The sequence below is a fragment of the Parasteatoda tepidariorum genome, chromosome X1 (assembly GCF_043381705.1).
Source record: "Parasteatoda tepidariorum isolate YZ-2023 chromosome X1, CAS_Ptep_4.0, whole genome shotgun sequence".
In the NCBI taxonomy this organism is placed as follows: domain Eukaryota; kingdom Metazoa; phylum Arthropoda; class Arachnida; order Araneae; family Theridiidae; genus Parasteatoda; species Parasteatoda tepidariorum.
In genome coordinates this window covers 8774358-8790129 of record NC_092214.1, presented here as the reverse complement: position 1 = coordinate 8790129, position 15772 = coordinate 8774358, and the positions used below count along the sequence as shown (strand labels likewise).

Sequence of the window (15772 nt, the reverse complement as noted above, 5' to 3'; positions counted from 1 at the left end):
TATTCTTTTATTCAATTAGTATTTTTTATTTGCGTATTTTTTTATTCACAAGTCTTAGACCAAGAAAAAGGTAAGGAGCACTTTAACACACTGAGTGCGTAAGTCATGAGAGGCTGACACTGAAATTTCCGTTTAGAACGAGTCAGTCGCCGTTGACTAACAGTGCAAAATATAACAATAAATTAAAAAATTTAAAGAGTTTTAAGTAATTAATGAAAATTTATTTAAAAGTTACTTAATTTTTATTTATTACACATCAATTTTTAATTTGTCTCAATCTGTTAGTAGTGAGCTTCGCATTGCTATACCATAATACTAACTATACCATATTCTAAACTATGTGCGTGGCCTGACATATGAACTTGAAGTCACTAACTTAAGCATTAAACATATGTTTTCACCTTAGTTATAACTAATTAGTAATAAAAGTAAGTCCTTTCACCAAATAAACACTATTTTGAAATCAATTTGCACCCTCTTAAATTTGCTGACCACTAGAAAATAAAAAATATGTTTTCAAAAGTGAGTTGATCCCCTTTATGTTATTGTAAAGTGTAATACAGTTTGTACCCAAAAATAATTGCATCCGCATATGCCTATTTCACGTATTTAAAAAGTTAACTTATCAAAAAGGAATTTCGTAAAAAAAAAGATAATTACCTATGTTTTATCAATATTCCATTAAAAACTGCTTAACATTTTATTGTAAAAATTTATGTATAATTACAAAGGATTTTTTTACATCCTATCACTTATAACTGTAAAACTTTTTTTAAACATATTTCTTTTTTAAATATTTCTTAAAAAGTTAAAGACTGCCTGATTATCCGATCCTTTTATACAGGATAACGTTTTCCAAAAATTATAACATACATTTTTTAAACCTTTAAAAAAAGCAGTCGAAAATATAGAAGGTTGCAAGTTAATATAAATGTGGGGGAAAATGAGCTTATTCTAATAACTCATTATAGAGAATACAAAAATACACGCAATTTACTAGAACAAAGCATACTACAGTCTCTGGCTAAATTATTAGTCGCACTGTAAGATTCTATGTAAAATCTTAATTATCAGGTTTTACTATACAGAATTATTGTTTTTACGTGGCTGAAACCGGTTTACAATCGTTAACGTTCGTGTATCAATAGGTCAACATTGTAATGCAATACGTTAAAAATAAATATAAATAGGAAATATGTAAGAAATCTTCTGATCACATATGTGTTTAAATATAAAAAGTATTGCATATAAACTCGTGCAAAAGATGTAATTATTAAAAACTACTGTCCGTCTAATAATTTGATCTAATTATTACAATATAATAATATAATACCTGATATAATAAATATTCTATATTTATATAATATATCGTCTAATTTATCCAATCGTCGAATTTATATTATATATCGCCTAATTTAACCAATTTATACACGAACGTAAACAAGTGCAAACCGGTTTCAGTCGCTTGAAAACGATAGAGTTGTATAGTATCACCTGATAATTAAGATTTTACATAGAATCATATAGTGAGTCTAATAACTTGGTCAGGTTCGAAATAAAAATATTATTAATTATCACTTATCAGTAAAAATAACAAACCATCATATTTTTTATGTGTGAGAATGTTGGTAAGTCCGAAACAATTTCTAGTTCATAAATTTATAAAAAAATTTCATAATTAATAGTGATTAGATTTTATAAAATATTTTCTATGCATGTAATATTTTAAAAACACAATCTATAATTATAAAGAATTTAACTTTACAGTTACACAATTATGCTTATTCTCTATTACAGTTTTGTGGAATTTAGCAACAATAAATGAGCTTTATATAAATATTGAAGAGTGATACTGAGTTGTATAATAGCATACTTTGCTTCAATTTATAAAGTGACAACTTAATAACACCCAATGTATTTAAATCTGGGGCTGTATGAGGCATCAATGTTATCATTAGTTCATAATACCATTAGAAGCATTCTAAGGAAAAATCATTTCATTTATGTAAATATGAAATTCTCATATACTCTATGTGAACGTTGATTAAAGTGAAACAATTGTTGTTTGTCTGCCGGTCTGACTGCAGTGCATTAAGGGTTAAAACTATTGTATTAGGCAGAAACCAAGTGCAAATGATAGGAAATTTTACAAAATAAAAAGAATAACTATTTGCAAAAAATGAAAGTACAAATAATTGTCTTTTAGAAAGTTATGTGTCCTCATACTGTTATTGTATTTCATACAATGGATTTTGATACAGTAAGTGAGAATTCAGTTAAAATTAGATCCTTTTAAAATATGATAGGTTATGGAACGCGTTGTTTCCAACCAATTACATTTTAATTGAATTGTTATAAACCAATTACACACGGATAGCACTCCTACAGACCATTTTTCAACTAATTAATAGTCATAATTAATTTCCTTTTGTTAGCACTTTATCTCTCACGTCTTAAAATTATTTAAAAAAAATTATATATTTGCCTTATACGCACCGCAGTGAGGCCAGTAAAACTACAATTGTCTGAGAAAAAAGCTAAAAGATTATCAAAATAACATTTTGTGTCGCTCAAAACATACGTAATTTTTTCCATTTATTGTTTTGAGGGTCATTGGATATTTCATTTATAAAAATATTCTCATACAGTTTTATTTTGAGAATTTTTTATGTTTCGCAATTAGAATTTCAAAGGCTTAAGATATTCAGCTAATGTATAAGCTAAATATGTAATGTTTTCTAAACAAAAATTTAGATTTTTGTGGGAACCGTTAACTATCATAAAATTCTACATGAAAAAAAATTTAAATTCCGAAATAAATAAATAAAATACCTATTTTAATTTATAATTAAAAAGTATTAAAAGCAATTCCAACGTTACTCCAAAACATACATCTTTTAATTAAATATCATCATATCGAATAATACAGAAATCGCAATTTGTAAATGGTCGAAACAATCTTCCAAAACCGAAACTAACAACTAAACCTTAATTTTTTTTTAATTAATTATCTTTAAATTAAAAATTAATGATGCTATTGCATCAAATGGATTATTTTCTATCCAAACGAGCTCCTTAATATAGATTAATGAACTATTTAGCTATAAAAATTTGACGAGAAACATACATTACTTTAGGTTTCAAGAAAACGTTTAGAACGCTGAGAGAGAGGGAGGGGTTGACGATCGACGTCATGATCTGCGTCAACACTAACCCTGTCAATTCTCTTTTCGTTGTTTTGCTGTTTTTCCTGATTTCTCCCCAGCCATCTTATTTAAAGCATGACAGCCCAGATTCTATTATACAAATAAACATGAAATTTGTATAAAATTCAAGCTGATATTTTCCCTTTAATTTTGAACAAGAACGACGAAAAATTAATAAACACAAGATTGTTTGTGATTTTTTAAATAATATTTTTAATTCCCCTAGAGCTCTGTCAAAAATTTAGTTCTTTCCCTCGCGCTTGACCTTAGTTTTGTTTTCTTTTTTAAGTGACATCATGGACGTTTGTTGTTCTTGAAGTGCAAGATGGAAAAGAGTCTTCTTCTTAGAATTTTTATTTATATATTTTCCTAAATTCGTGCGAAAGAAGTTCGTTTAATAAATGAATGAGTTTCCAGTTTCTTGACATAGAGCTTTTAGAACATGCTCAAAATGCTCTGATCATTGCCGTTTTGAAGCAATCGATTAAAGTTCAAATTAATTTTAATCTTCAGAGATGAATGAAAGAAATAAGAGGCGTATCGGGTTCTAAAATTTTGCCGGGTTCAAATACTTGGTACCCGGTGTAAGTTGAATCTTTTACCAGACCGATAAACCGGTAAAATTTGGATTTATAATGCGACTGGTTCCCGACTGGAAATAAAAACATTTAGGCAAAACAACATTTAAATCACATTAAAATCATTTCTATCGGACAAATATTTCACATGATATAATTCGAAGGAAATTTATTATGCGTCTACATAAATAAAAGCGTTTGTTTTCATTTTTATATTTTTTTAATAAAGTTTGAAAAGTTTCTAAAACAAATTTGGGTTAACTCTTCTGATGTAGAATGGTAATCGTAAAACTTTGCTATGAAGTGGAGACATTTGTTGATAATTGATATTAAAATGTATTTTATTTTCAAAAGCATTTATCTTTTGTACAACTTGAAATATTTTAAAAATATTTAAAGAGTATTTTCTAAAAAACGGCAAATTATTTTTAAAGAACGATAAATTAAATTAAAAATGTTGCCACTATCAAAGTTTAATAAGCCGGTAACTATAAACGCAAATTTTGCGCAATGAGATCTACGTAAGGACAATCATTAATTATGATTGTGATAGTGAATGTGAATGTTGTTGGTGATTCAATCTCCGTATTCTAGTTCTGCTGGCTGACTCGATGAGCACGAAACTGTTTAAAAACAAAAGTTGAAATCTACTTACTTTTGAATCTATTCCAATAACTTTGCCGCATTCATCACAACTATTAGAAAAAACTTGCTCATAACATTTTGTACAATATGGATGATCATCTCTCAAAACATATCGTTGTCCCGTCAATGTTTCATCGCATTGCCAGCAACAGAAGTGAGTTGAATGCCAATCTTTTGACATGGCTTTAGTATATTCACCAGAGAAAATAAGCTACAACAAAAAGTCATTTTAATTCAAAATCATTTATAAAGTAATAAACTTCCAACCAGAGGTCGGAAGTACAGCGCTACAAGTAATGAAACTTTAATAACACCTATGTTTCACGAGTGTGCACTCGGCAAAAAAAGATATCACCCAGAATAATTCTCATGATCGGATTTTCATGCTCTAAGTATCCATCTTAATGGTTACTGGGGGTGACCTCAAATATGCAAATTATTTAGTGCTAACTATTAATTACACGAAATCGGACACAAAAACGTACTTTGTCTGAAGTAACATCTGTATATATTTTTACTTATTTAGTTTGGTCAGGAGAGCGATCCAAAGTTCGAACCCCTTAATGTTAATTTCACTTTTTGCGTTTTTAGTCATATTTTTAAAACTAATAAAACGACTCGGAAAAAAATTTCCTCCACTTATAAAACCCATTTAACCAAACATAATTTCATGCAAAAAATAATTTTTAATAATTATTTATTATTTTTTATCATTTAATTTTATTATAGATGAAAACATGAGGAAATCCGTCACATGAGGATTTTATTGTGGATAAAGTCAGTTTCGGAATGTATAGAATCATAGGGATGCTATTTGCAAATCATGCTTATATAAATTANATATATTAAAAGTACTCCGTTTTTTTCCTGAAATTAAAGATTGTATCAGCAAAGTAAACTGCTGTAATTTCAAGCATCAATGAGTCTTTCTCATTAAAAAAACGTGATAGGTTATACAAATTTATTTGCATATGTTTTTCTTTAGCTCCTATAAATGAAAGAGTAAGTAATTTTATCAGTTAGCTTAACATTATATATATATATATATATATCAAAATGCTTTTAAAACGCCACTTAGCATTTACTAAGTTTTTCAAGTTCATCGAAAAGAAATACCGTCAATTTTATAAAACCTTGTGGTTGTGCAATCAGAATCGCTATCTTTTTCAGGCCCTTCAAATTTTTTGCTGGATCTTTTTTTTTTCTTCTTTCCCTTACCTAGGAGACTTGAACTGAGGTGTAAAAGCAATTAGCCCTGCAACACTTCATACATATATAATAACTTATGTAAATTTGGTTTTAGTACAAAATTTTCATAAAAATGAAGCTAAAATAGCTTTAAAAAAATAAATAGTGTCATTTATCTGACGTTGAACTTTTTATGAAGTTCAACGTTCAGATTCTAAAATCGTGGAAAATCATAAATAATTTATTAATTGATTCAAATTTTATTTTTAAAGATGATTAAAAATAAAATAATATGTTTGCTTTGCCAAGAAAGCACCCCCAAAAATTCACCTTTTGGTTGCTTAGCAACGGAGAAACACGATGTTTTGCAGTCTTGTCATTCATTCAGTTTCTTTATGGCTGTGTTCTATTGTTTCACCTTCTATGGCGAAGTAATTTGGCATTTTTTTAAACTTTCGCCAGATATATAAATCTTTATTGCTACCCAATTTACGACCCATTTTTTTTCAAATATTTGTCTATTTCAAGGGTCAGGATACCAAATATGTTAAAAAATATTTAAGTTTATTCAGAGAAAGTACGTTTTTGTGTCTGATTTAATAACTTAATTCATAGTTAGCACTAATTGATTAGCATACATGAGGTCACCCCTAGGAACCATTTAGGTTGACACATAGTTCGTAAAAATCCGATCATTAGAACGAAAGTCATTCAAAGTGATATCTTTTTTTTCTTTCTTTTTTTTTCCGACTGCGCACTTGTGAAACATTGAAAAGGATTTTAAAAGGAAGTGAACGTATTTTCGATGTACTTACTCTTAATTTCTTAGAAGAAATAAAAGAGCATTAAACAATTAAAAAATTTCAAGTATTTAATAATTTCGCATTTCCTAAATTAAATATTCGCAAAAAGGCAGAAAAAGTTGAAGATAAAACGAACAAATTCGAACAAAAATGTTTTGGCTTAGCAAACTGACTCATGCATAAATATTTCTTAATTATTCCCTAACATTTATCGTAAGTATCCTTAAAGTAGTGATGTAGTTACTTTAATTCCAAAGTAATTTGTAGTCGCTACATTTAAAAAGAAAATAATTGTAGTTGCAGTTAGCTAAATTTAAAACAAAGTAGTTGTAGTTGTAGAAAACTACAAAAATAATGCAGTTTTTCCGATCACAGCTCTCAACCATCTAGTTTTGTAGAAAAAGAAATATAATGGAACAAATCGTTTGTAAATCTCGTCTAGGGAGACGGAAGAAGAAAAAAAGAGGATTCTGCACATTTTGACTCTTCCTAGTCATAGCTTTAAACATTTGTGTATTTTATTAATAAATTTATAATTTACATTAATCATTAATCCTGTAACACGTGTTTTTGATTGCATAAAAGGGAGGTTACGAAGTTAAAATTCGTCCTTTTCGGCAATTTTTTTTTTCCTATTCATCAGACCAGATAGTCGACAGCCTACTTATATGCATACTATTTCGTGTAATTTTTAAGGACCATTTAGCTGATACAGCACTCTAAGTTCTTTGATACAGCGCTCCTCCATCAAAGCGTGGGCGGTTATGAGCGTTTTTAAAAAAAACTATAGAAAGAGAAGAAGGCAGGCAGCCAATTTTCATTATCAAAACGGGATAAATTTCATGACAGGAAATGTGCATTGTTCTACTATTTGTGAATATTGTTTCAGGAAAAATAATTTCAATAAGATTGCTTGAAAATGATATAACAATTATAGGGAATATACTCCAAGGAATAATTTTGCAAAATTTTTCGTACTATTTTTGTTACGATGAGCATTTTTACTTAAGCATTTGAGCCTTTTTACATTTTGACTTAACAAATATCAAAAGATTTATTTTAACAATTAATCTCACAAATAAGCCTAGTAGGAGACATCTCTTAATCTGATATGAAACATCGTGGAAAAATTCTGAAATTTATTTGTAGAGCACGAGGTAAAAAATTTGAATTCAAATGTTGCACTTTATTACTTATAACGTTTTATAAGACAACTCGAATACTGAAGAGATAGTGAAAAAACTGCATTACTAAAAGAAAGTACTAAAACAAATTAGCTAAAACTTTGAATTTAATAGTTCACAAAAGAAGAAAGTTTGAAAAAACGAATTCTGAAACAGAAAAAATAAAATTAAAAATATTTTTGATTTAAATTATTTTTAGCTTATTGAAATAAATCAAAATCAAAATAATATTTTTTAAAAAATGAACTATAAATAGCATTGAATTGAAATACAACAATGAGCTTCCGTTTGCTAAGCCAAAACTTGTTTTTATAAATGTGAAAAGTGCAGAGGGATTGTAAATTTCATAAATGCTTCGTAAGTTTTCTTAATTTTTAAAAAAAATTGCCTTTTATACAGAAAATATCTTTTAAACTAGTTTCAGTGTATCTACGTTTTCTTAAAGTTTAAATTTGATTGAATCGATTAGATGGATTTGATGGTCAAAAGTACAAGAAAAGCTTAAGAATTAAATAGTTGCAATAAATTACTAGAAAGAAATGTGTACTTAATATTAGTATTTACATTCTATAATACACATGCATAGTTCAAATTATTTTACATTAGAAACATGTAGCGAAATATTCAGGAAATTTTTGTAAAAAATAAATTAGACATTGCCTTATGACTTAATGTCTTTGTCTCTGCAAAATTTAATCATACCTTTATTAAAACTGTCACTTCAGTTATTAATCTTAATGGATTTTTTTTACAAACGTACAAATATAATCAAAATAAAAATTTCAGATCGGAAAAAAAAAATTATGAAGGGCAATTATTCTATAATAAAGAATAAATTTCATTTAAATAAAAAAATTGTGACAATTATACATAACCGAAAATAAAGGTATCAGTTATAACTTATACTTTAATTTAAATATGCTATACTAATTTACTAAGTTTATGATTCACAAATAAAAAGATAGTGGAGCTTTTTGAAGTTTGTTTTCATTGAATTATTGAAGAAAGCTTATCAAAAAAATTTATTAAGAATAAATAAAAAAATCATGTCAAAGAATTATTCATTGAAAAAAAATAATAAAACAGTAGGAGACAAAATATATCGCATTAAATGAAAACAGGCCTCTACTTTATGACGTCACTAGAAAGTAATAACTACTAGTCTTCTCTAGGACTTCAAAACTCAAACTAAGCAACTATTACAGAAGTAGTCTCTTAAAGCGTATTGATAAAATTTAATTGATAACATTAATAAAGTTTAAAATTCTAAACAATTCATTTTTAACTACTATTATATTTTACTTTAAAAAAAGACATTATAAAAGTAAATATGAAAGTATGAAATATAATTGATTTCATGTATTATGAATTTTAATGAATTACAATGGTGAAATGAAAATGAAAACATGCTGCAATTTTGAAAATGTTGCTAATTGTAAATCATTAAAGATTTTATTGAAAAATTTTATGCGGCAATTCAGGAGAGTCAATAAGTGTTGCAAGGAAATGATGCTACACATATAAATGATGCTGAATTTAAAGCTGATTTTCAAAATTATATATTTCAATATTTTAAAGTGAAAAATAAATTCATTGCTTATTTCCTGAGAAATATTTTATTCCTTTGCTTATATAAACTGTGGGGACAAGTGAAATAATGTATAAAACAATATTTTAGTCATATAAAATTTGAATTGAAAAAACTAACAATCTTACTTTTATGATTTTGCTTAAATGCATTCTTAAAGACACTTTCCTCCAAAAACAAAATATGCATAAATACCATGAGAGCTGGTTTTTGTGAGAATGACCCATATTTAAATTATTTTATCAAGAACTCATAATTTACTTGTATTTAAACTTATGTTTGAATTTTTTTTAATTCAATTTACATATAATTTCATTGATAAAGTCGAAATAAAATAACAAAAATACTTTTCGTTGCAAAACTCAAGGATATTAGTTCGTAATAGAAAAACAAAACAAAAGAAAAAAAGAAAACTTTTAATCAGTCCCAAGATGAATGATTCTGCCAAGAGAAAACAAAGAATCCTTTTTGACATCACATAAATAACAAGTGTTTCTTTTTTCATTTTCAAAAATGTAAATTAAAGGAAGAAATTTCGCGCTATAGTTTAAATCCAATTTTATTTTAAAATGGATTATCTCAATTAGTTGTGTGTAAATTTATTTACCTCATTTTTTTCTTCTGTTACTTCAACGGGTCCCTCGCTTTCAATCTTAACGACTTTCTTCTTTGTTTTTTTAATTTTTTTTACTTCCGTATCCTCAGACATGTTTCAAAACTACTGACACAAGAAATGATAACTTTCTCTTTAGTGGTTATATTTATAGAACGTATTTAGATCGGACGCCAAATGTCGCCAACACATTCAAACATAAAACTTCAAAAGATGGATGGTATTACTCAAGAACATTGATCTTACAACTTATATTTTCAAGAATGGTGTCAGTATAAAGTTTTAAAAAGGTGCATAGAAGATCTGTTTATAAATATTAAGATAAGCATCTGTTCTGAAATATCAAGGGGACGATCTTTATTCTGAATGTTAAGGTTAATATCTGTTTTTGACTATTTAAATAAAACATTTTGCATCGTATATTTTCAAGTATAATGTCAATATTAATTTCATAACATGTTAAGTTTTAAAAAAAAATGCATTGAAGAAACGTTTTTAAATATCAATAGAAGGATCTGTTCTTGAATAAATGTTAAAGATAGAATCAGTTCTTAAATTTTGGGAAATATTTTAAATATATATATATATTTTTTAAAGTCAAGGGAAACATTTTTTTTCACTCATTTTACTTGAGTATTGGCAAATAAAACGTTATTTGCCAGGATTTTTCTGGAATATTATATACTTGGGATCAGATAGTATTTTTAACAGTTTCCAAAGGTTGGAGCTAAAAATAATTGCTAAAATAAGTGGAAAGTACATTTGACAAGCATACTGCAGACTCTGAGGTTGACTAATTTTCTGTTAAGTGAATCTCGAACAAATTTTGTATCAAACCCGACCTTCTCTTGTATTTCCTTTCAGTTTTGCTCGTCAGATCCTAATTATGTCCTTAGTTGAAAACACCGGTTTATTTTATAACCTTGAGTAAGTAACGTCGTTTTAGTTTGACCCTGTGTAAAAGAATATTCCATTTAACTCTATAACCAACCAATCCACAAAACATTAGAGATGTTTAGCATAAATTAATATCAAAATTTAACACCTAAAACTTTTTAAGAAATGCATACTTTTTTTAAATTTTAAGTTTGATGGCAGTACCATTTAAAGATTTGGTGTTTGGTATATATGTTCAGTTTATCAACTGGGGAAATAAGTCTAATGTCAGTTCTACACTTAAAAAAAAATGGCTGTTTGAAAATTGGCCGTTAATTTATACTGTCAGTTCACTACTTTGAGAAAAACTCCCAGCATCTGGAATTGTAACGTGCTTAAGAATTAGTAGAGTAGATTGTTAATTTATGCAGTTATTAGATAAATCTTCTTAACACAATTCGGGGGTATACAACTTTATCCAATGGGGTTTCAGCTTTAAACTACAGAGGCAAAGGTATCGGATTCAAAGCCAGAGTAAAGAAAATTTGGCAGTTTTTCATTTCTCCGTCGATAAACTGTCTAATGCAAAGTCACCGGCACAAGTATCTTTAACTGTATTTTTTTAACCTTTTTAAAAGACTATCATCTGAGAAAAATAAAATCGCTGAATTTGCTTAGGCTAGCAAAAGTAAAGTTTTTCGTACCTTCACTACATTGGTGGCTACTGAAAATAAACATGCAACTCTTTCACTCCTCGACAGATGGCAGCACAACATTGTATCGCCCCGTTCTATGGTTCGCCTTGATTCGACAAACATATTGCCTGAAAATTACCTGTTTCAAGTATTAAAATTAGTAATTAAAGCTTGTGACAAGTTAAAATGACTAATAATTTATTATTGCCATACTGTGGAGTTAATAACTACTGTGAAGATTGCAAAATGAACTTAAAACTTACTATTAAATTTGTGCTGTCATTTAATGTGTTTTTTTTAACTCCCTATAAATTAATCAGAGTGGGATGGCGTCTAAAATCAAAGTAACAGAACCTATAGTCTAGCAATTGGGAGATGAGCTCTGGAGCTAACAGAAAGCAACATTAAGGAGAACTCATCTCGTGACTGCTTGACAGTAATGAGCTAAAGAACACTATTTGTGTAAACAGTATATCTGTCATCCTACCTTTCCTGTTAAAACTTTATTTATTTATTTTTTTAGTAAATTCTGCTGTTTAAAATGTGAAATAAATGATAAATGATTTTTTATAAATACACTCAAATGTAATTTCTTCCAGTGTTCATTAAAAATCTGACTCATAGGATGATCTGTGACCATCAGCCTTAATATATATATTTAGAATCATTGTCAAAAATAAAGTCGAATTATTATACACATTAAGAAATCGATATTTGCAATAATTGCTCTATTAAAATCCAACGAATCATATTTAAGAAGTGGGATTAAACTTATAAATATTTATTTAATTTTTGAACGAAACTTGAAACTAATTGTCAACTCTCAGCTAATGTCTGTTTTCTGGAGTTATCAAACAAGTGTTTTAATCTCGTCTTCCTCACTAATGAAGTTCAGTGTCTAAGGCACTAATGTGTTATTGTGAAGAATTAGTATTCGATCCTTGGCAGAATCTTGAAGCCTACCAAGCTTTAAACCAATAAATATCAGGTTGTCTGGGAGTCGGTCGGTTAATATTCTGAACCACATTGCCACCTTCCTGTTGTTGGTAGCTAAACTGTGAAGCCTTAACCTCCATGACCCTCTGGGCACAGATGGGGCTGTAGTGGGATTGTTTTTTCCGATTTTTCAGACTTCGCTAACGTTTTTGTTTTCTTCTGGAATAAATATTTTACTATTCTAGGATAATGTGTAAATTTTGAACTTAAACAATGAAGTGAAACAATTCAAATTCTACTTGTAAGCGATATTTCGATTTCTAGAAATGAATAATTTTAAGATTCGATTTATATTAATTGAAAGTTCATTATCTATTCTTTTGTATAATAGATATTTTTATATTTCATATTTATTCCTACATCAATTGGATATTCAGGTTTTTCTCATGTTTTGCGAATAATCTTTTATCTATATATTGTTATAGATATTTCTTATGTTTTAACTATATACTGTAAGAGATATTTCTATATCTACATTTCAATAAATATCATTTCGATTGCGAAAGATTTTTTTCCTAAAGCGTATGTTTTAAATTTATTGTACGATAATTTGAAAAAAATAAGCATAATTAAAAATGTGTGTGAAATAAATTTATTTTTATTCGAATAATTTATTTAATTCGAATTAATTTAAGTTTATTAATAAAATTAATTACTCTTAAAGGTAGGAACCCATACTTTTAAACGTCGTCATGCGACGCTAGGGGTGCTTACCTATTATAAATTGCTTCTTCGTGTGTGACATAGGGAACAGCATTTTCGGCCATGAATCCCTAATGTGACCTAACTCCCCTAGAAGCTTGTCGCAACTATACATAATGTTTTTCAATGTGCACATTTCAGCTTAAAAAGTGTTTTAAAAAAAATGTAGGAGGAATAGCCAAATTAGACAAGATCAACTAAATAAGAAGAGCAATAAAATGTCTAAATTATTGAGAGAAAATGGTCATCGGTGTGTATTTTAATTTAGATATGTTTAAAAAAAGCTTTAACAAAATGGGAACAATATTTTCAGAAAATGGCTTTTGATGCCGTTTTTCAAATTACTCTTATTTTTTAAAACATTTTACTGATCAACTCAAACAAATTCGTCAAGCATAAATCACCTTCAACATATTCTTAAAGTCTTTATTCAACAAAATAAAAAAGTTTGAAATTATTTTTAGATTTTTTTTCCGTCAACAACGAAAGGGGGATAAATCCTTAAGATGTTTTTTAAAAATGATCTTCTAATAAATAGGCATTGAGAAATAAAAGGTTTCTAAAAAAAAAACTTTCATTGATTTGTTTTTATTTTGTTAGTCAATAAGATTGTCTGAAAATTTACATTTGTAATATTTTCAGTTATCCCTCAATCCGGGACATTGCTCCATAATGATTATTTTAGGTGAAGTGATGAAACTCGCCTAAAATATAAAAATATAGTTGAAACTTAATTAAATAACCATTCAATTTCTCAATTTAACAATATATTTGTAAATACCAGCATACATACATTAACATCATCAATAATGTATGTTAAAAACGAAAACCTTCTAAAATGTATGTTTTAAATTTATTGTACGATAATTTGAAAAAAGTAAGTATAATTTAATAATTCAAGAAGTTTATTTAATTCGAAAAATTTACTTTAATCGAATTAATTTAAGTTTGTTAATAAAATTCATTACTAATAAAAACACACTTGAATATGTTTTAAATTTAACAAACACCGTGTTACTAATCATCAGAGGAACACAAATACTTTTAATTTAATGTATTTAATAATTGATTAGATTTTTTAAAAATGTGATCCGATTATTTATTTGCATTTTGACGGATTTGACAGATTAAACCATCATTTAACGATGACGTTTCCCCAGTTTTAACTTCAGTATATTAAAGCGTACATTAATTAACTAAAGGCTAAAAATAATTTAGATTACAAATTTATATTTATTGATTGATTTAAATAAATAAATATAAATTCGTAACCTAATCTTATTATTGATCTAATTTTGTGATCAAAAGATCCATTTTAAATCTAAAAAATCATTTTTAATCATTAACTGAAAGAAAATTATTAGAATATTCTGCTAATTATTTTTTATTTATTATTTTTCTTTACTCATTTTTTTCTCCTTTCTGTTGGGTTTTTTTTTAAATAAATTTTTTAAAAAAAATTCCAAATTGGTTTGATATTGAAAATTTAGGTTCACTCTTTAACATTGAAAATGCACATTTTGTGCTGAGTTGATTTTATTATATAAGCGTTTTGACTCGCGTCCATTTTCTAAAACAGGCACTTTGAGCATTACATAGTTTTTTACCGCACGTGTTCCTTTATCCACACACGTGTCCATTTTTTTAAATATACATTTCAACCTATGTCCATTTTGAAAAAGTCGCATTTTGTGCCAAAATAAACGGAGGATGTTAAATGAAATAAAGCGAGATAAAGCGCCAACTGTGTATATTTCGCCCCCTCACTTGTCAAAGCCGTCGTCGGGAGCCTTAAAAGGATGTCAACTAGGATTCCGCGTTCACTAAACTCAATGAAACTGCAATATGCTTATGGAATAGAAAAAGGGAGAACTAATATTTACACTATTAAATAATATTTTTCGATGAGTATTAAAATCTAGTAAACATGCTTGTCAGTTCATTTTTTTTAAATTAACTTTTTTCTTACTGAAATTAATTATTTTATTTATTTCTAACCTACTTTTAACATAGATACATGAAATAAATTTTTCAGGATATGACTTATTGTATTTTATTCCGAAACTCATCAGACTCAATGAAATTGCAGTATGCTTATGGAATAGGAAAAGGCAGAACTAATATTTACACTATTAAATAATATTTTTCGATGGGTATTAAAATCTAACAAACATGTTTGTCAGTTCAGTGTTAAACGACAATAATGTTTAAAAGATTATCTCTAAAGTACAAAATTTTAGCCAATCGGTATTAAATTAAAAATCAGTGTAATAAATAAATAAATAGCAGAAATTATATTTTTCGGAAATTAGTTGACTCGCTGCTATGAAGCAAAAATTATAAATAGATACTTCCCACACACATAAAAATTTTCAGTTGCATGCTTCATATTGATTTCGCTTTTTATGTTTATTTTTGTCATTCTTAAACTTCAACTTAATAAGCTTAATTAATAGTTAACTAGATTAGCAAAATGAGCCATTTATTTCAATTTGGTTTCTGTTTCTTTAAACAGTCTTTCTGTCTATAATTAATAAAAATTTATATTGTTTTTAAGTGATCATGAATTATTTTTTCTTTTTGGAGGGGGGGGGAGAAAAAAAACTCAATTATGGTTAGGATCCATTTCAACTAAAGCAGTGCTTCGTTTTTAAAATGAGTAGCTTCAAATCATCCTTTTAATATATATATATATATA

At 27.4% G+C, this 15772-nt stretch overlaps 1 protein-coding gene across 3 annotated transcripts in view; it reads right to left on the bottom strand.

Moving 5' to 3' along the window:
• LOC107437443 (four and a half LIM domains protein 2) overlaps positions 1 to 15772 on the bottom strand; it is an 84244-nt gene that overhangs the window by 12574 nt on the left and 55898 nt on the right. For all 3 annotated transcript variants that reach the window (XM_021147608.3, XM_071187841.1, XM_071187839.1), the window contains one exon: positions 4440 to 4640. In XM_021147608.3, the coding sequence (XP_021003267.1) occupies positions 4440 to 4640 (201 nt within the window). The remainder of the gene's footprint in view (positions 1 to 4439; positions 4641 to 15772) is intronic.